This window comes from Symphodus melops, assembly GCF_947650265.1.
Source record: "Symphodus melops genome assembly, chromosome: 16".
Taxonomy (NCBI): domain Eukaryota; kingdom Metazoa; phylum Chordata; class Actinopteri; order Labriformes; family Labridae; genus Symphodus; species Symphodus melops.
In genome coordinates this window covers 9,895,078-9,920,178 of record NC_136706.1, presented here as the reverse complement: position 1 = coordinate 9,920,178, position 25,101 = coordinate 9,895,078, and the positions used below count along the sequence as shown (strand labels likewise).

At 39.6% G+C, this 25,101-nt stretch overlaps 1 protein-coding gene across 5 annotated transcripts; it reads left to right on the top strand.

Annotated features, from left to right (window-relative positions):
- Window positions 1–8,516: 8,516 nt before the first annotated feature.
- rnf34b (ring finger protein 34b) lies at window positions 8,517–24,958 on the top strand. 5 transcript variants are annotated; one of them, XM_079363879.1, is made up of 8 exons: window positions 8,517–8,731; window positions 14,781–14,999; window positions 17,600–18,109; window positions 20,397–20,459; window positions 21,063–21,264; window positions 21,364–21,387; window positions 21,598–21,639; window positions 22,837–24,958. In XM_079363879.1, exons 1-8 carry the CDS (start codon window positions 8,726–8,728, stop codon window positions 23,019–23,021), a joined length of 1,251 nt encoding a protein of 416 aa, XP_079220005.1. In that variant the 5' UTR covers window positions 8,517–8,725; the 3' UTR covers window positions 23,022–24,958. The 5 variants fall into 5 exon arrangements, with proteins under 5 accessions (XP_079220005.1, XP_079220004.1, XP_079220007.1 ...); XM_079363878.1 differs by having other exon boundaries at window positions 22,834–24,958; XM_079363881.1 differs by lacking the exon at window positions 21,598–21,639.
- The last annotated feature ends 143 nt before the right edge of the window (window positions 24,959–25,101 follow it).

Sequence of the window (25,101 nt, the reverse complement as noted above, 5' to 3'; positions counted from 1 at the left end):
TGTGTGTGTATGGGTGCGAAATTACAGTGTGTGTTGTGGACATGCAGAGTAAATTTCTACCTTTGATTGTAGAAATTAAATGTTTACTCATTTGCACTTTAAGGACTTGAAGTCTTGTGGGTCGCTGTTGATAGAAAAAAATCTCTTTATCTTAACTGTTGGATTTTATGGATCGACCATCAAGTTTTGCACAAATCAGTCAGGATCAACCCATTTGTACATTTCCTTAAGTTTGACTTTGCCCCATTGAATCAATATCCTTTCCTTCATGATAAACTGTATTTGCCTGGTGATGCTTCCAATATAAAGTTGATTTGAAAAAATATTTTGTGGAGTTTTTGCTGTTGGGTGAACACATTTGTGATTTTGCTAGAAATGTGAACAATTGTTGTGCATCGTCAGTAACATGAAAGTGAGACATCTCCTGGCTGAGAGAGACATAGTCCTATGTATTAATTAAAGGTTTTGTTTTTTTTTAAACTCTAAACAGAGTTGATGAACCTCTAAATCAGAAGGAAAGACACGTTTTCTCGAAATTCATATTTATGAAGAATATTTTCTTTAAAAATCTGATTGAACTTTTGACAATGTTTATATTTTAACCTCCATTATTTGGTATTTTTTGGCCACTTTGATGGAGCAACAACATGTTGCAAATAAACACTGACAGATCCTTCAGAGGTGATGATTCACACCCATTTTATCATATTTGAGATCATGTAATTACCTACCAAAAAGTATATAGCCTAATGTATAAAACAGGTTTACTCTATCTGGGATTATTTTTGACATTTAAGTGTAAACATTCTCATTAAATTCTACATATTGTGCCTTTAATAAAACTATTTTCATAAAAGCGTTATAAAACTGGAACCCCACATGAATGGAATGACTATTTTTCATTTTTGACATTGTTATGCTTGCTGTAAGAATTATTTATTTCAGATCCTGAAATCCTCCATGCTTGGTTTGTAGTTGTATTCCCTTCTTTTACCTGTCCAGTACATATGTTAGTTTTACCACAACTTTTTGAAAATGACTGCTGCATGTTTATCATTTAGAACAACAGAGAATTTCATTATGAAAAATTGCATTTTATATTAACAGAGACGATTTTACTCTGTATATGTTTTTTGCAGTGTGCGAGATATAGTATTGTGACGACCCCTGGATGTGAGTTTTCCTCCTGCTGCCTTGTATTTCTACCCTCTTTCATTGAGCCAGGTGCCTTCAATGAAAGAGGGGAGGAGCCACTTGACTTGATGTTGTGCAACTGGGCAGACAGGGCCTCAGTATTTGGCTTCCCATTCTCTCTCTCTCTCTCTCTCTCTCTCTCTCTCTCTCTCTCTCTCTCTCTCTCTCTCTCTCTCTCTCTCTCTCTCTCTCTCTCTCTCTCTCTATCTCTTTCTCTCTGTCTTTCGCATTTTTCGACTTTCATCAACTTTCAAACTGTGTGGTCTCCTTGTTTGTCCAGCTCAGTTAACCTTGGTTATGAGAGTACAGTATGTAATGCTGAAGGTTAGAAGTACCTCACATACATTTTAGATTAATAGATGACTCTGTGTTTTTTTTTCAGCAGCAGCTGGTTTCCATGTCAGCATTTAATACAGCGTGAGCATGAGACCGGTGCACTGTTTGGACATGTCAGGGATAGAATAATATCAACATCCTGCTGACTTGTAGCTGCACTGCAAGCCAAGCATTTTCATGTTCACAGGGGGGACAGCCTGAGGCCATCCATCTTCGATTCCTCTTCTTCTCTCTCAGAGTAATCGAGGAGTGTCAGATGGCAGAGGATCCTCTTGTTGTTTGTAGCCAATGCTGAAACACCCTGCAAACCTTAAACCTTATTTCTGTGTCTCTACTGTTCATCAGACATAAACAATGTCTCACTGCAGCCGTGGGGAGTAAGGAAACGTACCATGAATAAATTAGACCAAGTTAGAAAATCCTCCACGTGTCTTACTGACAATTAGTTTAACTGTATGGACTTGTTGTTGTATAATGACATATTGAGCACAGCTCAGTGTTGTTAGATGTTTTCAGGTCCATGGCTTCTATTTGTTTCAAGGTAAACTTAGACCTTTCAAGTGTCATTTTTGTCCATATGAAAGTGCTGGTGATCTTCAAGTTTGTGACTCACTTCCTGTATTCGTTTTTCGACTCAAGTGCATCAAAACAAGAGTAAAAACAGTTCAGAGCATTTGCAAATTCAAAATCTAAGTCAAAGCCGTCTAAAGTGACACTGCTGCTTTTTGACTATTTGAGATCTGCAATGGCTTGCATGCTTGATCAAGCTGTTACTTTGAACAGACTATGTGAGCAATGCTATTTTTTGACATGCTTACATGGTACAGTAAACAGTATCTGCAGAATGCAGCGTGAGAACATGTGACATCCGCAAGCTCATCCAGATCATCAACACATAACTCTTTAAACACGTCCCGGTCATTGCAATCAAAACCCTCCAACAAACAGCTCACAGACTCCTTTGTCCCGTCCTTAATGTCCTTGGTCTGGACTTTGTGTCTCTTTAAAACCGTTATGTATGTAGACAGTGAAGGTGCTCGCAAATGTGTGTGTCAGCCTCAGAGGAAGTGGGAGCGATGTTTATACCATAGCAAAAATGTTCAGAAAAAATCTACAAGCTGCGATGAGATTGTTTTCTTTATACAGTTTATTCACAACAACAAATGAAAGCCTTCATTTAATTAGGATTTATTGCAGGACTGTTGTTTGTTTTTGTGACATTGCTGAAGAGTTTTGTTAATCTCTTCTCATGATAGATGCCTGGAAGGCTTCATTATCTTCATCTCAAAAAGCTCTCACTCCTTGTTTACTGAACTCACACTTACTCATCAAGTCAATACTCTGTGACCAGGTCAAACTCAGAAATGGTGTAGTAACATGTCAAAGGTTAGAACACAATGAACTGCACTGATGTAGGAGGCAGAGGAAAGGTTTTCATTTGTCCCTCTTTTAGTTTCTACTTCTTGTGATTTGACAATAGTACAAACTCGCTCACAACATCTTCCCTTATAGGGCAACACACAAAAGTGTACTAAGTAAAGGTAGTTCAAATATAAAAGGTAAAATTACTCATTCTCCAAACTTTGCTCCTACTTATGTACACACAAAGTAAAGCTTTTAAAGGTGAAGTACTCATGCTTCCAGAAAATATGAAAATACTAAACAGCTTTAATGCTTCATTGAAGTAACAAGTTCGTCTTTCAAACGTTACATGTTCAAACAAGAAGCAGTATTATAAAATAACTGTGCATAACATATCGAAATAAAAGCACTCATTCTTCAAAAATGGCCACTAAGACTCATGCATTTTTATTTTATTTTATTTAACGGGTAACAAAAAGTGAAATAACAAAAAGTGCAGTTCTGTACCAAAACCAAAGGTTGAATACTTACAGCATCACAAGTACAAGTTCTACATCTAATCCAAGGTATAACAGAGAAAAGTGTTTCAACTAATGTACTTTAAGTATTGAAGGTAAAAGTACAACAAGGTACAAAAGAAATGTATCTAAAGTCTGAAAAATAATAGTAATTACTATTGTAAAATGGTCCCTGGGACTGCAACATTTTTAAAATATAATTGAAGACTAAATACAACATTACTCAAATGTTTTGGAAGCCCACACACAATTCACTACATTAACTTTAGATATTAAGGGTCAAAGTACCCACTCTTAAAAGAATTGGCCCTGAAATAGTTTTTCTTTCAGCTAGCACTACATTACATGTCCCAATTATTAAAGGCACACGTGCCCCATCTAGTGGTCATTATTGGTAGTACAGAGTATAGTTGGCAGGGCATGTGCTGACAAGAAGTAACTCGGTTTCTTTTTGTTAACTGGAATCAAATCTGACCATCTTCTACTCTGCCTAAATATTTCTGTCCTCAGCATGAGAAACTTAAGGTACGAGGCCTGCAGATGTTCACAGTCTTCAAAGGAAAAACAAATGAACGTTTATGGGAGACTGATTCTTTGGAAATTCAATTTGTTACTAAAGCGTTTACATTTTACGCAAAGGATATGTTCCAACTACATCTGGCCTGTGTGTGTGTGTGTGTGTGTGTGTGTGTGTGTGTGTGTGTGTGTGTGTGTGTGTGTGTGTGTGTGTGTGTGTGTGTATGTGTGTGTGTGTGTATGTGTGGCCTGTAGTAATCGCGGCTGATAATTAGGTGTAATGGGGGAGTATTTGTTCATGTTGCACAATCTTGGAGGAATTTTGGACATTCTCCCACAGTAGATGCTATTACCCCTCACATAGTCTGAACTTGTCATCTGGTTTTCATCCAACGTTACTTTGTAAAGTGGACTGACAATAAACACCCAGAAGAATTTTTAAAAAATCCCCAAGAGTGTATTGTGTTTCGGTTTTTCTCTTCTATTTCCATCCAAATGTTACGCAAAGGTTTCCCGTATATGTGTAAATTTTTATCCCCATCATTTCCACAATGTGGATGACTGTTCTCATGAACTGTATAAGTAGAAACAGATTAACTGATCAGATGAAGTATCAGATACATTGTGCAACAGGCTTAGAATGGTGAGCAGCTGTGGGAACAAAGCACGGTGCAATGACAGTCAGTGTGAGAAGAAAGTTTTACTCTGTAGGTCCAAAATGTCATTTTAAAAAGGACATAGGGGAGTGTGTGGAGTTAAATGCTTCTGAACAGAAAACAAATCCTCAAAAAGTGTAATAATTTAAGCACGGAAGAAGATTAGGCCTACATATACATTATTTTTTGTTTGTGTAGGCAACAGTAAATTGACAGTAAACACAGTCAAATTGTCTTTTTAAACTGTGAATGACTTTAACTTTTACACTCTGATTAAAAGAAGAGACACACATGAGCCATCCAGAGTTTTTTTCGGTGTTTTTTTTCGGTGTCAGTATGCTGTAATATATCTGCATATTGCAAAATCACCAGAATGCCTTTGAGTCATCTCCCACCTGAGGTCTGATCCTTCGATGCACTCTCTCTCTCTCTCTCTCTCTCTCTCTCTCTCTCTCTCTCTAGATGAAATTCAGATTACATAATTTACATAAGCAAAACTACATTTCTGTTGGGCAGTGGGCATATTTTCCTACTTATTCCCAGTCATTGTCACTCCTCTTGTCTGTCAGGTGTAGTAGGTGCATGTGTGTTTGTTTGGGTGTGGGTGAGCCAGATCGGGCAGACCGGATCCAGTACATTATGGACAGAAAAAAAAAAAGACTGACTTTTTTAGAGTCAGAATCCTAAAAAAAAAAAAAAAAAATATTTTTTCAGTGGCCCTAATCCTCTGCCATAAATAAGCGCTTCAATAATTTATAAATAATAAATGGACAAATATGTTCTGCTTCTGACTTGTCAAATTTAGAGATTGTCTGATTTTCAGTCTTATGTCTAATTGAAAATGTTTTAAACTGCTGAAAATGCACATGGTGACACTCTTGAAAATATTTTAAAAGTAAGGCTTTTCCCTTGTTCCTTCACTCCAAAAGAATGGACTGTAGGTGACATTTTTAATGAGGTAGTCAATGAAATCCATTTTCTCAAGTGTCAACATTTAGGAGGAAATGAAAGTGGATCATTTTTACCAGGGTGATTAACGTTTTTCAAAATAAAACTTTATCTGCTTTTTAAAATATTTTAGGAAAAAATCAGACTGATCTAATTTATTTCTTTTCTGCAATCTTTTATCTAGAAAGCCTCTTAATAACGTTCAAACAAACCTGAATGTGTTGGTGAAACAATGTGTGTCAAAGAAAAAGATGATGAAGATTTCACTTCATGGAAAAGTTGTGAGGAAACTTTTTTTTTAAAAATTGATTTAAAAAAAAGTGTTAACACTAACAAAGTCTCATTTATTGAGGGCTGCGTCAAGATGTATCTAAACTGATTATTTGGGTTTTAAACAGATACAGTATGTGGTGTCTTACTGTTTGTATATAATTTGGCTTCACTAATGGGCCTTTTATGGTTTCAGATTCTTTATACAGCATCTAACAGCTGAATACACTGTTAATACTATCTGGAAACATCTGGCACCAACAAACACCTCACAAAAATCTCAAACATCACTTTTTGGCTTTTCCGGAGTTTACTCTCAAACTTGAGTCTGAAGAACATTACATTTATTCTTGATGGTCTGACGTTTGATGAGAAACGATGAAGAGCTATAACAGGGGATCTTTAAACATTTCAACGGATGTGGCAGATGTTTCTCATCTGACTCAGTTGAAAAGCAACAAGCTGTTTACCACATTGTTCACAGTTCATGTCGGTAAATTAACACTATAACCATTGAGTCAGTGCTCTGTCACGATGTAAAAAAGTCCAAAAATGGTTGTACTGACAACATTCAGTGTAGCATCAAGACTGTTCTGCTTCTCCATAAAATCACATAACATGTGAAAGGCTCATAGACATTACTGTCAAATGGGACAAAAGGTCACAGTAAGTGTATGGGGCTGAGGGTGCTGCAGTACCTAAAACAAACAAAAGAAAAACCACCACGATATTAATGCTTTAAATAATGGTTGCCTTATTTTTACTGGGTTGTGGGATGTGATTTTACAATTCATAATCATTCATATATTTTAAAATATTTCTTGTGATGTTACTTGTAGTCCTGTATCATCACTGCTTTCTGTTATTCTAAACTATAGGATGAACATGTCATAGGATACATCTCTGACTGGGCACATGTTGCCACAATCCCTGATTATCTAATGTGAAAGTGTGTTGCCTGATGAACTTCTGAAATAGATATGAGTTTATGATGTTAAATATATAATAACACACATTATCCTGTGCATCAACATATATGTACAATTTGCAAATTTGGTGCAACAGCAGTATAATGTCATCATGTTAACTGACTTTTTAAACTGGATTCATAGTGCTCTGTAGCGCTTTTGCATCGCTTATTATTCTAGTCTTTCCTGGTAATTATTGCTTATTTATCTCTATTCTATTTTTTTTACAGTCTAAATTATCTCTATACTTCTGTATTGTGTTGTTGAGCAATGGCAATAACCTCATTTCCCCCTGGGATCAGTAAAGTATTTCTGATCTGATCTGGGGTACGTTTGAAATCTTTGGTTAAAGCTTCATCAAAATCCCAACATTCAATGTCTTTAAAACGTTGACAGATCCATTTATCAGAATTAGAAATGTACATTTTCCAGTAAACGTGTCCCACTTATGAGAGATTAGAAGCTGACATATTTCAGAAGATTTACCTAAAAAAGGAAAACGTTGATGTACATTTAAAAAAAAGTTTTCAGTGCTGATGGCTCTTTAAAAATAAACCTGCTTGCCTTGAATGAAATGAGGTGGCTGCAGATTTCCCCTTTATAAATAGGTCAATATGGCACAGTGTGCATTGCTCAACCTTTCTAAAATACGGTGAAGTGGTATGTTGTATAAAAATCAAATCAAAGCTAAATGCACCCTCACAGGTAATGTGTCTGCTTCTTTCAAACGAAAAAGAAGTTTGCCCACATTAATACTTCAATACAACTTTGATGTTTGAGCCCCGGGACAGAATATTCAGGCCAAATCTGGAGCTGTAAAGTGTGTCACTGTTGGCCTGAAGGCCCCCACACATCTTTTAATGTGCTTGTGCTATTAAAATCAACATAGTAGGCTCTCTGTTTGATGTTGTGCAAACAGCATAGAATCTAAAGTGATTCAGGCAGCAGCATAAAACTCCCATTTGCATCATTGTGATTAATCGTCACCTTAAAAGTTTTTATTTATTTATTTTTGCCTCGTGTAGGAGTGCTCCAACATCTGCACGAGTTAAAAAGTCTGTTTGATTTCAGCTGCATTACACAGTTAGAGCATAATGAAGAGCACGAGCTGCCTTCCTCGCCTGTAGCTCTGTTACGTCTCATTGATAAATGATATGGTGGGGTGAAAGCACTATCTGCCGCCCCCTGCGGGTCGGCAGCGGCACTGACGTTATATGGAAGAAAACCCCTTTAATCTGTTTACTGCAGACAGCGCGCGCTCTGTCACAGCCATGCACACATGCAAACACGCACTGTCGGCTAAATATGGCGGTAAATAAGATTGTGGACGCATTTAGTTTTGGTACAAAACAAACCGTGCATGTGGAAGGCGAAAGGGATAATCCACCCTTCGGTTAAATTTAAACCATGACAAAAAAACGTGAGTTCTCCTCAGTCTGAATAATAATTAAAAAAACATTCATATTTTTTTCCTTTGCAACAAAAATTCTAATTATTCAGAATGTTTTTAAATAGGCTTAGTAAAAAAAAAAAAAAAAAAGAAGCTAAAAATATCCCTTTAATACTCATACTTGACTCATGTCAGATGCAGTGATGTTCTTGCCATAAGAAACGACTACTTGATAGAAGGGGAAAAAAATGCTAATTCACCACAGCATAACCCTTTGCTGTGAAAATAGCATGATGCGTCTGTCAGGCTCACACATGCGTCTTTACGCACGCGCACTGACCGCCCACTCCGCCGCTGTGTGTTCAGGCGGATTGGCTGCTAAAGATACCAGCTTCTGTGTGCGCGCTGTGGTTGGCTGCGGCTCTGCTAGCCATTACGTTATGCTTACTCCACACACACACAGGCAGGCAGCTGGAGAGAGGGAAGACGTAATGGTTTGATTCCCTGTGCGTTTGCAATGGTCGTCGTCCTGACTCTACTCGGCAGATTCCTCAAACGGGAGGTGCAATGAAGGTACGTGGTGATGCTGCGGTTCATTTGTGATTCGTATGTACTGACAGTGCATAATTGTGTTGTTACAGTCGCGAGACTGCACCTACAGGCAGGGGATACCTTGATGCAATTGTCAATTAAATGTGTTTGTGTGCACTTGGATGGAAACATATCAACAGGCTCTCGTTTATACGGAACAGTTCATGCTTGATTTGAACTTGTCATATTCATATTCCCTCCCTGCTGCACTTGCAACCCTCTTGGTTTGATTTATTTATTTTTTATTTCCGGGCAAGCGTGCAACCATGGCAAGGTCTCTAGTCGTCCTGATAAACAGTATGTACAGTAGCCTTTTAATGAGCCTGTTGTGACCCCAGAGTGATAGTTCAGTGGACTAAAGCCGCTGCAGAGACGTCCATTCATCGTCAGGCTCTAATCCGCTCTAATGAGATCCAGACAGAGTGAGGGGGATGTTTGGGGGATGTCTCGATGGGATGAAGAGAGATTCACCTCTCAGGTCCAACCGAGCTGGAGTCTCCTTCCGCTCTGTGCAGAGAGAGAGAGAGAGAGAGTGTGTGTGTGTGTGTGTGTGTGTGTGTGTGTGTGTGTGTGTGTGTGCGTGTGTGCGTGTGTGCGTTTGTGCTGCAGCATAGAAAAAGCAGATGATGGTGCTGTCTGTGAGCTCGAGCTCTGAGGACTGATAACGATGAAGATGATGGCGATGATGTCATTGGTGCCGTGGTGGCGGCAGGTTTGTGGAGAGTCACGCTGAAAGGTGAGGTGGAGACAGGGCTGTCACTACTTTTATCATCCACGTCATCATCATTAGTACTGTGCACATGCATTATGAAGATTACAATACAAGTGGCATCAATGTTTGTCAGTTTGCCATTAAACCCCCTTAAACCAAGAGATGCTAGATAATTAAGTAGGCTACATTCATAGCATGATGCTTATATTTACCTGTGATGAACATGCACTGAAGCATCTATTCTGTCAGTCCTGCTCCATTTCAGAGTAAGAGACAGAATTTGATGAGCAAGGACTGAGGGTTTCCCCTGAGCAGCAGCTTCAAACTAAGTAGCCGGCTGCTCCGTTCAGGCTGGTCAGATGTTGTTTGTAGCTGAAGGTTAAACATCCCTGAAGGTGAAAAAGGATACCTTACGTTTTAAACCACCTAGAGTATTTAGTATTTACAAAATAGTTGACTTTATTGAAACGCATTTAATATTTGCACGTTTTCAAAAATGACAGAAAGAATTGTCCAGCAGTTTATCACCTCGTGTTATTTTAGTCTGGCTTCTGTCCTCCACTCTGCATGAAAATCAAAAAATTCTGCAGCTCCTGTTACTTTGAGCGAACAACGTTTCTCACGTTGTACCGACAAGGAGCTGAAAACGATGAAGATGAGAGAAGAAACATTAAAGCAGTGGGTGAAACCTTAAGTGTTACTCATGTTTTGTTTTGTTTTTTGGCTAAAGGGCACGATCATTTACTGTAGGTACATTTTCTGCTGCTGAAACAACCAAAAAGGACATCGGATCACACACGAATTTAGCATTAAACACATCACCCACACTTAAGCAAAGATAATGTGTATTTCCTGGTGCTTCATCATCATTACTTGTAATATTTGTTATGCACTGGGGTCATCCATTTTTCACTTTTGGAGGGCAGCATAGTTCATCTTCCTAAAGCCCATCATCATAACTCACTGTGTCCCCGGGAATCAAAATGGACGAGATGTTTATTGACTAATCTGCTTTAAATTGAAAAGCAGCTTTTCTGCCCCTGTGGAACAGCGTTGGCTAAAGTGGGTACAAGCATACATCTGAAATGGAAAACCGTGCTGTACAGTATTTTAACGAAGCCATTTTTAATCAGGGATAGACCTATAGAGATGTTAATTTATCACATACTGTATGATACATTCACATTTCCTCTTACCATTTAATTTTCCGGCTTATTCTGTACATCCGGGATGCAAATACTCACAAATCTAAGATGAAACTATACGACGTAGCACTGCAGCCGGGCGTAGCAGCTTATGATAAATCCATAAACAGACTTCTTCTAAAGTAGATCAAGACATCAGAAGCTATAACGACAGTCCAGAGGGCACAGCAGATTCTTGTTGTGGCGCTAAATTAGACCAGTCATGTTTTTATATTGCAGGATAGTCTGTGCAGCAGAAATACATCTCTTTATTAATGCATCAAAAGAATTCTCCAGGCTAAATCCTCCACAAAGTCCTCCCCTGCCTTTGCAGTAAACCGTGTAAGTCTGTTATTTTGCGGACACAAATCCAGACTACTGGTGGCAGCTTCATGTTTTCGGTGCACATACCCGTCTTCATTGAAGTGTGTGTATGGGTGAAATTGAAAGAGAAGTATGCATTTATTGTCAAAGGGGAAAGACATTAAAGTCATTAATTAATTTTTTCGTCAACACTACTCCTTGGGCTCAAGAGTGATGCAGCTGAATTCCTCTCTGTCGGTATGAGTGACACAATGATGCCAGTGGGAAAAAAAAGAAAGAGGAAATAAAATGCACAATGGAAGCAGCGGATGATGGGATGATAGTAAAGAGGGTGATACAATGAATGACATTACACCGTTAGCATGCAGGAAACTTCACGTGAAGTGTCTTCATATTGTTCAAATGAAGGTATAGAGTCGTCGTGTTGTCAGGCTTGATTCAGTTTAAGAGAAACATCCCGGCTCAACATGACCCATTTAGACTCCATCATGTCCCATATGGTAACTGATGTCTCTGATTCAGGGCAATTTTTGAGATGCGATTCTGGAAAGCAGATTTTATGAGGTCAGAGATTGTTGTTAGTCCACATGAGGCCTGCTCGTCTTCCTCCTCCTTCGTTTGTTTTATTTATATCTGTACCTCGGTTACTTTCTGTCCTCTCAGTGGTTGTTTGTGCGCAGACTTGAGGCTGCTGGCAGCTCCCGTTTGATGTTAAAAATCCAGCAGCCAAGTGAGAAATATCTAAATTATTCCGTCACTCAGCGCTTCCAAAGGTGACTGGAAGGACAAATACATAAAAACAAAATTGCTTCCCTGGAGGCACAGCTTAAGTGATGAAGCCATGGGGGAACTGTATGTTGTCTAAGGGGGGGAAAAAAACAATGTGGTCCATGTGATGTTTTCTCTTGTCCCTTGTTTGTTCGGGACTCCCTGCCTGCAGAGCTTACAGTGTGCTAATTGAAGCGACAGAGGGAATTCATGTTGCTGGCTCATGGCCACATAAGTCTGATATCATTGGCAGACAGCAGCAGAAGTTCGTCTTGCAGAACACAGTAAATATTCCTTTTTATTGGTTGTTGTTGTTTTTTAACTACCATATGAGGGAGGATGTCTCTAACTTTTTAAGCATCTGAACATCAGGTCAAGTTTATGCCGAGGGAAGAAGTTGTTACAGAAGATAGTTTTAATGTGAGAATAAAACTAGAGAACATAATGATAAGCCAATACTTAGTATAGACAAATACATGATACAGTACACACTGTTATCTTAACATTTACAGCTTCTAGCCTTTATAAGTTGTGTAGGTTTTGTCTTCAGTGTATTATCACAGAGAATACTTAGAGACTGAGTGCTGTAACAGCTGAGTGATATCAGCCGAGTTGCCCATTGGACAGATGGACAGGTTAGTCTATACGCTAACAAACGTATTTTAGGGAAGCTAGGAAGCGTTTCATTCGACTGGAAGGTGTTTGGCTTTTGGGTAAAGAGCATTGAATGGAAATAACATAAGATCTGAATGCTCTATTTATGTTTTAAGTTCCTTCTGTGTTTCAGATTATTAATCTGTGCATTTAGAGTAATTGTAGTATAGCGGTGTTGATGTTTTCAAATAGACGGTTTTGCATAAGCTGAGTAAGCGCTGAAAACGGCTCCTTGTGAAGCAGGACGCAAAGGCTATTGGAGCAGTTATTATTTTCATAATAAAAGCTTTTACGTTTCTTTGTGTGAACGTGCGCAATTGAATTTGTCTTGACTCGACAGATGTCACGAAGGCCGGAATTACTTGAATGATTTGCACGATGGACGATAAGGAAGTTCAATAGTGGTGCTTCTCAGTCCAGATTGCAAAACTGAGAACGACAAGAATAAATTGAAAAAATATAAATCAGCCCTGATTTTCTGTGTTGGTGCCTCCTTTTTTTTTTTTTTTTTTTTGGTTGGATTTTGGGACTTTATTGTGAAAAGACAAGATGTTTTAAAGGTGCCACCTTGGCCTGTAGGTAATCCATCCAGCGAAACCATTCAACATTTCCAACGTAATGACGCGTCTAACCTTTCGAAATACGTCCTGGCTGGCTCGCTGCAGCAGGGGGAAAACCTCCCCCCCCCTCCCCCTCCTCTTCCTCACTGTGACTCCACATATAGTTGCTCATTCCTGCGCTTACATAAGCGGTCCCTAAGCAGATGGGTGAGGTCAGATCACAGGGTGTTTGTGACAAGTCAGAGCAAAGAAGAGAAGTGGCGATGCCCTGTGAATCCCATTGTTTTCCCCTCACAGAGAGCCAGGAAGCACAGAGGGCTTACATTATGCTCATGTCAGCTATTGATTCTGCAGGCCGGCGGAGGAGGAGGACGAGGGAGGAGGAGGAGGAGGAGGAGGAGGGGACAACAGAAGACATATTCTCTGCTCGCTGTTCTTTCTACCTCCCTCCCTCCTCATCAGTATGCTCCAAGGAGACGCGGCTCCCATCACGCCATCTTTGCTCTCTCTCGTCTAGCGTCCGGCCTCGTGGTCAGCAAACGGATCCATCAGACTCTGAACGCTCACAATTAACTGTGCAGGATGAGTTTCCTTTTTTTCCCGAGGACATAAACGCAACATAATGTCGACCACAAGTTGTTGGAAGTGTGGTTAAGAGTTGGGGAAACTTCTCGTCGTCTCTGTGGCTTTTTTTTTGTGCATCAAATTGTAAAGAATCATGCAGTGACTGGCGGAGGAATTTAAACTCTTGTCATTAATTGGAGCTTTTAGAGTCTGCTTGTGTGTCATTATCTGAAACCTCACAGGCTGGTAAAGAGCACTCTACATAATGTGCTGCATGATACTGTATCGCTCAGCCGTACTCTCGCTTCCTCATTCACTTGCTTGCTCGATGTTCTCTCTCAATAATGGAAGATTGTCTTCTTCAGTTTGATATGGTGTCATTGAGCAGAGGACTGTGGTGTTACATCATTATTAAGGATTCTAGTGAGGGGGATACAGAAACATTAATACATTAGCTAACAAGTCAATAATTTATTTGATAAGCATGAAAATGAATCAATCAGTTGTCATGTCCTGCTCAAAGCAATGGCAACTAAAGGGAGAGACACTAGAGTCAGTGGTGAAAATTGTATTGGGCACTCGTTAGATAGAAAAGGGCAATGAAGTAATCAAACAAGCTGACTTTTACAGTGACTGCGAGCATTGGGCCCGGGTACTGTCAGTCAGGCTGATTGGACAGCCACACCTACCTACCTACCTCTTCCATGTGCCTGCAACACCAGAGAAGAGAAGACACAACCTTGACAGGCCACATTCAAACACGTGCTTTAAATAAGAAACAAAGCAATAATAATGTGACCCCCACAGCCCTATCCCACAATCCATACATGTCATCAATAAAGATGGTTTGAGGAGTGAGGAAACACTTTGTAATGAGGAACACAGGAGGACATGATGCAACCAAACACCTCAGACTTTTCGCCGTTGTTTTTTTGATTCAGTAATTCTCATTTTCGTCTTTTATTGTGAAATATTTTCAATGCATTGGAATTAAATATAAAATACAGTCCCAACTGCAAGTGTTTAAATATGTTAAGACTTCATAACTGGTTATCAGGGTTCGTAGCAATTAATGCATAAGGATTCATTTGAATAGGATACATTTGTAAGTTTAACCTTTTAATCAAGTCCAAATACATTCAGGTGTCCATTACACATAATACCACTGAGGCACTGTAATACATTTATTTAATTTCCTTCTATTTCGAAAGAAGATGCATAAGGTGTCTCCTAAAAGGTTGTGGTTTTTTGTGTTTATTCTTTAGGCAGGGGCCTCGTCCATGTGGGCATCATGTTGTGGGCTGCTGAACGAGGTGATGGGTACGGGCACGGTGCGGGCGCAGCAACCTGGGTTCGGAGCAGGGGCCGGGCCCTTCCGCTTCGCCCCCAGTGCTGGGTACTCCACCTACCCACCCACCAGCTCAGGGAGTGCCGGACAGCTTTGCAAAGCCTGTGGACTGGCTTTCTCTGTCTTCAGACGCAAGGTAAACTAAACTATAAACTGAATGTTGTTGTTATTATTTTTTTTTCTTTTTAGACAAAACATACTCTTGCTCTGTTGATGCTGAGGTTTCTCTAAGATAAACTGTTTGTTTGGACTGTTTGCCTGCTTTCATTTCATGTCAGCATTTAAAAAAAAAAAAATCAACGTGCAGAGAGTAAACCTGCTTCAGTAATCCCTCTCAGTCAAGGTTTAGTCAGCTGCGTTCTCTTCCACTGAATTATGTAATCATTGCGTGCACTTGTGAGCAGGGTCTCCGTGATGCATTCAAGGAAACACCGACATTCATAATTACGGGGTCATTATTGTTTTTCTCTCAGGACACATTTGTTTATTTTTTATGATGTAGGTTGGCTGAACACATACTGTTTCACAGCATCATCATGTATGCAGTTTACAGGTATATCGTAGCAGGAGAGACTTTTAGGAAGCCAGTAAGTTTCCTTTGAGCAGCACCAACCTTTGCCACTTTGTCTCATCTTTTAGCTTTTTTTCAGAGCTAAATATACTATATAAAACTACCAACTCTAGTTACTACCTTTCAGAGTAATATTTGTGTCTTTAGTTGTTAACAGCGTCAGTATAATGGGATTTCCTGGGGAAACTTCTCAGATGGCTTCATTTTAATGACTGCTCTGGGCAGAGACAGGTAACATATCTGCCATTTATTTGAGACAGTTTCTACTTTTCTTTTCGTCTTTCCAATGATGTTAATTGCAGATCCCCCGGGCTCTGTCTTTGAGAACACTCACCATGCATATTCACTGTGGCATTTGAGTTAAATGGCAGAGTATTTCTGTCTGTCTGGAAGTCAAACGCTCAGAGATACTGATGAATCACTGCTGTTTTTACTTTTATACCACTTTATCCTCATACACACACATACACACACTCCCCCTGACTCCCTGGACACACACATTAGTGTGTCAGCGTGATATTTTTATAGTGTTAAAAAAAAGCGTCTGGGGATTAACTAAACTATTGAAGAAAAGTATGTGGTGGTGTTGTTGGAAATATGCTACTGGTGGACCAGAACATGTTTGTGAGAAGTGATAAGGAATTGCTCAGAGACGGGCTGACCTGCTTTCTGCACATTTGAAGTGTCAATCTACTGTCTGCTCTCTATCGGGAGGCAGTGTGAAGACTGTGAAATGTCAAACATCACCAGGAATCGCTCGTAGCTTTTTCTCTTTTTCTTTATTCTTTCTAAGAAGTTACAGAGCACATAGTTTCTAATGCTTGTCTTTGTCGAGGGGATTCACCAAAGACAGCTGACTGTCTATCAATAAAATCACGATCCCAAAGTGAAATGGAGCCTTTGTTTTATTCATAATTATCACAAGATTTATTTCTTCTATGAATACATTTGTACATTTTATTGTCAAAAATGATGCCATATTACATTTTCAATCATAGATTTTGAATAAATTTAATAGGAAATACCAATTATTATTTTCCCAACAGAACATATTCCGATGGCTTGTTTTTTTGCTATTAACCAGCAACATCAGTGTATAATTAAGCAATTCTTATTATTTTTTCTAAAATTGTGTTTTTCTTAGATTTATTTGGTGATCTTATGCCTCTTTATCAATGGATAAAGTCAGACAGAGTCAGCCAGGGTGAGAGAAATGTTGGCTCAAATCCAGTGACAGGTTTTGAAGATGGTCTAACACTGAACAATGGATCTGGTTTTCATTTTCAAAAACAAGTCAGTTTTTTTTATCCAGTGTTGGCAGTGAACTTAAATACAATGTTGTGTTTTTAATTTGAATCCAATATCTGCTTTTGACATCAGTCCCAGGTCAGGTTTTGACACTAAAATTTTGGTTTTGATGTCATCTCAGTCTGGTTTCCATATCCAGCCAAATTTCAATGCAACTGACCAACATATTGAAGAAGCTTTTGAATACAAATGTTTTGTCATTTGTCATATGCGTGTTAAAGAAACAACTAATGAATGATGATACATTTTCTGCTGATCGACACGACTAAATGGATTATGAACAAGAGGTTTTGGTGCTCTTCCCAACATATGACAAAAATATGCAGGAAAAGATAACGTGCAAAATCATCATGCTGATGATTAGTTCCATCCACTCTTTTTTAATATCAATCAGAACTATTTTAATCACGATGATTAGAATAATGATTCCGAAGAAAAATAATTGTGAAATGCGCAAGTTTTATCATGACTGAAATTGTGCTCGAAGTTAATTTATTCTGATCCTCTATTATCACCCGCGTCCCTTTTATGATGTAGTGCAAGTCAGTAAAAACAAGGAAAGTAATGACGTTACTGATTACTCATTTGAATATAAATGGGGACTTTTGTGTTATTTATTTAAACAGAAGCTTCAGTGACTACGCCTCCATCATTTCGCCCATTATTTATCATTTAAGTCTTTGAAAGGATTCTCAGAAGATGCTTAAGTTATTCATGAAAAGTAACATGGATAAATAGTTTACTGGGCTAACGCTGAATGCCTGTTTTTGAAATAATGAAGTTTCTTAAATGGTGTCGAAAATGTTTCCTCAGTCAGTTTTAAAATAGTTTGTGATCTCGTCTCGTCTCTCCTTCAGCACATCTGCTGTGACTGCAAGAAGAGTTTCTGCGCCCTATGCTCAGTGCTGCAGGAGAACCTGCGCTGCTGCACCACCTGCCACCTTCTGCGTGGCACCGCCTTCCAGAGGCCTCGGCTCATGCAGCTGAGAGTTAAAGACCTGCGCCAGTACTTGCTGCTGCGTAACATCCCCACGGACACATGCAGGGAGAAGGAGGACTTGGTGGACCTGGTGCTGTGTCATCAAGGGACGAGGGAAACCCCAAGACCGATGGTGGAGGAGGAGGACGAGGAGGAAGAAGAAGATGAAGAGGAGGAGGAGGAGGACACGAATGAGGAGGAGGAGGAGGAGGAGGAGGAGGGGGAGGATGAAGGGGGGGATGACGACACGGACAGTCTGCACTCGCTCCCAAACTCGCAGGCTGCCTCGCCTCCCTCTGCCACACGCTCCGCCTCTGAACAGTCTGTGATCTCCGCCTCTCAGGGAGACGTGCTCAGCCCCAGTGACAGCTCAGGGACCACCAGCCAGGTGTGTGTGTGTGTGTGTGTGTGTGTGTGTGTGTGTGTGTGTTACGTTTTCTCTCCTCAGTTACATATGCCATACTTCCATCACATCTGTCCTCATTCTATCAAAGATCGTTAAAATTCAAAGGTGAAATCTGCTTCTTTACAAGTTTCGGTTTGACTGTTTAAAGTCGGGAGATCTTCCTACAAACTGACAAACACCCTCTTGTTTATCTCTTCCTATGTCAGATGTTATTTTATTGTATTTTGGGTTAGGCTAAATATGTCTTCAATATTTATTTCTTCATTTTTTTCCTCCATTCACACAGAAGAAGATTTGCAGCACAGTGTTCAGCAGCATGCAAACGTGACAGCTGAAAACAGCTGTGTGTGTGTGTGTGTGTGTGTGTGTGTGTGTGTGTGTGTGTGTGTGTGTGTGTGTGTGTGTGTGTGTGTGTGTGTGTGTGTGTGTGTGTGCGCAGAACCGTTAGACTAGCCAACGATGCAGCTTAAGCTCTTTGCCTTTTTTAGGTCGGTTACATGGCTGAGTCTGTTATGTAACAGGCCCACAGGTTGAGAACTCCCCACAGCGTCACAGCTGCAGCCTGACAGCAGAAACACAACAGAACATCCCTTCTCTCACACCCAACACACTCCATCTTTTTTTATTCCAACTGTGATTTTCTTGCATGGGAAGTTTTTCATATGCCAGATAAACAAGTCACAGGAGAAATGTATTTGTGCTACAAAAAATTCTTCCACTGCAAAGCTTAATATTGTGTTATTTTTTAACTTTTTAATGACCTAAATACTTTCAAAATGTATTTGGTATAGCAAAAAAAAAACCTTGAATTCCACAATCAGACTTCAGCGTCTTGCACTCTCTGATTTTAACCAGAAATACTCTGGTACTTTCTGGTAAAAACTTTTCAAACCGGGTGTAATGAGGAAGCTGCTGCATCTTGTAGTCAGATAGAACAGGCGCTAGTGAAACCACATAGAAGTGCAGTTGTAAAGTTATGTGACTGTTCTCCAATATGGTGTCATTACAAAACTCCAGCCTATAATATGACCATGCCACCTTGGCCTCTGGGGGACTTGAGACTTCTAAATTTGTGTAATAGAGATGAACTACATTCATTTCAATAACTAAAGGATCGATATTCTCTTCCTGGGTTTTTCTTGGTTTTTGTATTTACAATTGAGACCAGCAGTCTGTGGCGTGATGGGGATTTCCTTTATCCTCTTATCCACTTGACACTTGGCTAAACCTTCAGAAAAACTCTACTGGGCTGGTGTCCACCATTTATAATGATTTGGTCTACGAAAGTGCCAAAACTCTGGGGGTGACTAAATCCTAGAATCGTGACATTGAAAGACAAAACTCTGATCTACACTGGGATAATATTTACCAATATACTTATTGATGATTTGATTTGGAACAACGATTAAACCTTTCATAACCCCTTATTTTTTAAATAGTAATGTCTTCAGCAGCTTTGAAAGCCTTACGGAAGTATTTGTTCTTTAAATGCGTTTCATTTTTTTACTTCCACACGGTACAGTTGGTAGACTGATGTCTAACATGAAGTCAAAGAACATTTGTGCTCCACAGAGGTTTAGCACTTTTTGTGTAACAGGACTCGTGCTCCTCTTTGTGTGTCGGAGGAATTCAGCCTGCGTACAAGCCTGATGTTTGAACTATACATTATTAACACAACTCCAGTGCAGGTCTGCTGAAAAAGGGACAGAAGATTCCACTTTTTTTATAGTGTTGAGGCAGCATGACATCACACTGTTTTGAACTTGCTTCAGTTCTTTTGTGGAGCAGATGAAAGAATAACTTCTTCTCTCTAAAGCGCATAAATGGCTGAGATTAACAGAGCTTCACGCCAAATACCGTCTCTGCTGTTCTGCTTCATTTATTCTTCTTTCATCCAGCAAAATGCTGACCTCCCCCTTCAAAGAGAATAATTAAGTGTGCAGTTAGAGCAACAACAAAGTCTCGATTCTTTTATTAGATATCCGAACAGTAGCAATTTAAAGAATGAGATCACAGAGAGCTGTGAAGTCATATTGTTTCGTGGCGTTGATAGTGATACAGAAGCACATAAAATTCTACATTGTAATGGGGCACAAAAAAAAAGTCATCAATCATGTTAAGGAATGGAAAAGGCCTCTAATCTGCAGTCAACACTTAGTTTTAACAGCACATGCTGAAGGAGAAACATTATTTATTTAGATTAAATGGTAAAATGATGTGATTTTAAAGGTGGACATGAAATGTATGTTGTTGATTTGTTCTCAAACAGGAACATGAGGGCACTCCAACAGCGTCCCTCTTGAACCTGGAGCCCACAGAAAATATGATGGAGGTATGATGCTCTTTCATAACTTTAAAGGTCACATATTATCTTCTTCAACCAGTTTCAGTAAGTCTCAGTGCTAAACAAAACATGTCTTTGAAGTTTATTGGTAAAAATCCTGCCATATCCTGTATTTGACCTACAAACCCCTCTATTTCAGCCCTGCTAAGAATAGGCTGTTTCTGTGTCTGTAGCTTTAAATGTAAATGAGCTGTGTTTGACTGCGCCTCCCTGTGGAAGCATATGTGGCTTGGGCTTTCTTGCCCCATACCTATTTGTTTAAAGTGAGAAGGCAGACTAAGAGGGCAGAGCAAAAACCTTGCTGTGGGAGTGTCACCCACCTGGGGGAGGGGTCACTGCCCTTTGTGATGTCATAAAGGGAAAATGTCCATACAGACTGTTTGAGCACTCTCACTCTCTCTGAAAAGTGGACTTTTTGCATAATTGGGTTTTTTAAACAGACTAGGTAAACATATTAGTGTTAGAAAAATGAAGATGAAGATTATTTAGCACAATATGTGACCTTTAACAAACATTATTGTGATGACGAGGCTTTCAGGGATGCAGAAAATGTTGGTAATCAACAGCTCCTGTTACTTTTGTGGATTGCAGGTCAGTCCGGCAACGCAGAGGAGGATCAGGGCTTCGCTGTCTGATCTGGACAATGAGGAGGCAATAGAAAACCTCTCTGTCCGCCAGCTCAAAGAGATCCTCGCCAGGAACTTTGTCAACTATTCCGGCTGCTGCGAGAAGTGGGAGCTGCTGGAGCGAGTGCATCGACTCTACAGAGAAAACCAGCAGAACAGAAAGTCCAGTAAGAGAAATAGTTAGTTTTTGTCTAGTCCTATCCTTTTTTTAAACAACAACATTTTGTGAGATAAAAACACTTCTTTCTTTTCTTTTTTTCTTTTAGTGGAAAATGTCAGCATAACAGCAGGTAATTGTTTTTTTAGCATAATACTTCCACGTTTAGAATGTTTTCACTGCCTTATAATTTGAACACTGATGTTAACATATTTAACCAACATACACAATGTAGTTATTTTAATTTCATGTGATTTCAATGATGCTGTTCTAAGTTAAAGGGTAAAGGCACTAAACTAATAGATGTTTTTTTTTACTACTGCCCCTTTTTTTATCTATAAAGTGGTTGCATATCCTCCACCTCTCTGCAACAGTGGTGTTGGAGGTAAGATGTTTACATTAAAAGAAGCCACCTTGCAGCTCCATCTCCTCATAAACATCAACATTGACCATATGATAATTAGAAGCTGTATTCTCAGTTCTCTCTCATCCTATATATAATCACATTAAGGTCACTTGAGCCATTATCATCCAGTGTCTTCAAATTTTGCCACTGCTTTTTTTCCCCCCAGTGTCTATTATTTCTTTGTATTTTGACAGACAGCTTCACTTCCTGTCAATAATGCACTCTGTGAGAGCTTTTATCTCTTGATGAGCCCTCCTATTACTGCACTGGCAGCATGCCTCCATCAGGTGTAACTGCATTATGAATCTTCCTCAAGGATCTCTTGTTGACATAAAGAGCTTGTATCTTATTAGCCCACTTAATAGTCAAGCAGCATGCTGTAAGTAGAGGGACAGCAGACAGGGAGAACATCGATCGGCTTAAATGTATCTGTCGTTCAAGATGCAGGCAAACAGAGTCAGGTTTAGGCCGATGAGCTGTCAATCAGCGATCCGACATTTAGCTATGGTACGTTCTGTACAGGAGTCATTTGTTTAACTCTTTTGGGGTTTTTTTGGTTTAGTCAGAAGAAGTGATAAAAGTTAAGTCACTGATTAAATGTTGCCCTGTTTTTGCATATTGGTGAGGTTTAAATGGTCAGGCTGTGGCACAGATGAGAAGTGCAATTACTTGACTTGAAGAAAAAGATTGAACAAGGAGTATAAACACAACCTCTTTTTCCAAACTGTTCAGTCTTTCCTTTTCCAACCAATTTAAGGTTGTTTAGGAAAAATACAACTCAGTTTTTTTTCTGCACTTTGTACACATTTAAGGTCACTCTGGAAAAATACACCTTTTATTTGTTTCTTGCACTTCAAAACATTTTTAAAAAAAAGATCAAATAACCTTTATTGAAAATAAACACTTTAAATTTATAACTGTACTAAAAGAGACTTAGTGAATAATACGTTTAGTGCACAGTAAATTCAAGGATATCACCTCATATAATTAATTAAATCAGTTAATCACCGCTTTGCTTAATGTGCATGTCTTACACTTCATTACATCATTCATCATTGGTTCATGCAATACCTGCTTCCACAGTATGGTACATAAAAAAAATCTTCTAACTTCTTCTTAGTTGTTTTTTCTGCAGAGTAAGAGTATCACAGTACATTTTTTTTTTTCTGTCAGCAGATGGTGTCAAAACTCAGCTGGCAGCAGATGAAAACCTATGTCGCATCTGCATGGACGCCATCATTGACTGTGTGCTGCTGGAATGTGGTCACATGGTCACCTGCACCAAGTGTGGAAAGAGGATGAGCGAGTGCCCCATCTGCAGGCAGTACGTGGTGCGGGCCGTGCACGTCTTCAAGTCTTAAAACTCTGCGTGTGTCTTTGTGTGTGCGGCGGGGAGGAGTCTCTCACTGAGGATGAACTGTTGTGCATGACGCCTGGCAGGGTCTAATGCTGCAGCCGGTGTGCGCAACTTACCCTCTGAAACCAGACAGTTGCCTCGTGCCCTCCACAGTTTGTTCTCCTTTAACTAACTCATGTTCCTGCCCCACTCCTCCTCCTGCTGGAAGGTCATCAGCTGCACCAGGACCCTCTTTCTCAGCGGTGTGATAACATAACACAGAAGAATGCCCTGCCGTCACTCCCTGCTCTCTAATCTGTTCAGTTTCACTCACAGGAGAGGAGAGGAAGAGGAGAGGAAGTGGTCCCGTGGACATTTGAAGAGGATTGTTTGGGTTAATCGGTGTGGCGAAGAGAGGCGGGGTGATAAAAATATAAGATCCCAGGGTTAGAGTCAATATGGTTTACACAGTCATGCCACATGACACTGTGTTATCTCCCTCAGTGTTCTTTAAGATGTGCAATATCAACAAAAAAAAAGAAGAGACTTACATGCGTTTATAAAGAGAATCTTTTTGTTCAGTTAAAATGCACCGAGTCATCTGGTCTCACACGCAGGAGGGTGTAAGGTGCCAAACGTCATGCCTTTGATCCATATTTGGTTTCACAACTTATGCATCCGTTTACCAGCAGACTTGGTGTGGTAGTATACTCTTTATTTGTATTTTAGGGAAGTGAAGTGGGTACAAATAATTTATGTGAGCATATCTGGGAAGGATGCGATTGTTTTGGCCTTTCCTTCAAAATAAAGTGTGAGGATGTGATTTCTGCAGAAGAAATGAACAGTGGCAATACATTCCTTTGACATCTAAAGAGTGTGAGAGGTCATTAATACACACCTTTACAACAGCAGTTTGACAAAACAAAATACAAACTCAAGGCTCTTTCAAATTCAAGCTATTTCCTGTACTTTTCACTGTGTATAAAAATGGACGACATCGCTCACCTACTCCTGTTGCACACAAGTGAAACCAATTTCACCTCTCGCGATGGGGGCTCACAACTAAGGCATTTAGAGCAAGAGTCTGCATAGTTTGACCCATGTCTCCTCTGTTGACATGGAGGAGGCGGGGTTTATGACCTGTACTGCATGTCGTCCACTTTTATATACAATCCAAGTTTTCATCCACATGACTTGTGCTTCTCCGGCAATGTTAAATAGAAAGGTCAGCTAACAATAGTTGTGAATATGAATGATTGCTGAACCATCATTTTTCAGAGGAAGACCATGACATGCATCCGAAAAAAACCTCATAAGTTGACTTTTTTTTTTTTTTACTGACAGATTCCTCTTTTATTTTCTACAATAGCATTTTGTTTGAACTTGTACTGAGTGTCTTTCTGTGTTTGTGTGACCGTTAATGTGTGGATGATTAGGTAGGTAACGGGTGCTACTTCCTCTTTTCTGAGCGTATCGAGATATCTTTTTGTAATGTAGTCCATCATGCAGAGAGGTCGAGGACGCCTGGTTTACTTTAACCTGTTATGCAAACTAAGCACTTACGTTTTTTTGTCTTGACATCCTGTTAACTCTGATGTCACTCAAATATCTGTGTGTGCAGTATGCCTGTGATACGTTCAGTAAATTGCATAGATTACTTATATTGTTGTTTACTGATCAGTTATTAAATGTATATTTTTCCATTTACTTGGGAGACAACATGGTTTAAAACTTAAATTATTATTATCATGGAGGTTTTAAAAGATAAATAAGACATTTTTCAGAATGTATTTCTGCTGGTATGGGTCACATGACTCCCTCAGCCCTCTGATCATGTCACACTCTCACCATTAAACCTGTGACAGTCATGGTTTTGGTTTTCAAGCACTCCTTTTGTCCTCATCTGCTTCAGATCCAAACATGACCCAAACACCATGCACTGTAATAAACACTGTAACTCTGTACGTCTGTGTTGATGCTGCTGTTTTTAAAAAGATGTCATTCACAGGCAGCTACGGTAGAATCAGTCGGAGGTCATCCTGAGCACTCATAATCCTGGATCTTTATATTTTGGAATGTTTGAACCTTTTTATTTTGGTAAAGAA

What these genes read in the sequence shown, in the direction of transcription:
- rnf34b (XM_079363878.1), top strand. An exon ending in GCTCAGGGACCACCAGCCAG is followed by an intron (nt 18,110 to 20,396) that starts GTGTGTGTGTGT and finishes GTTCTCAAACAG; the next exon opens with GAACATGAGGGCACTCCAAC. An exon ending in CCAGCAGAACAGAAAGTCCA is followed by an intron (nt 21,265 to 21,363) that starts GTAAGAGAAATA and finishes TTTTTCTTTTAG; the next exon opens with TGGAAAATGTCAGCATAACA.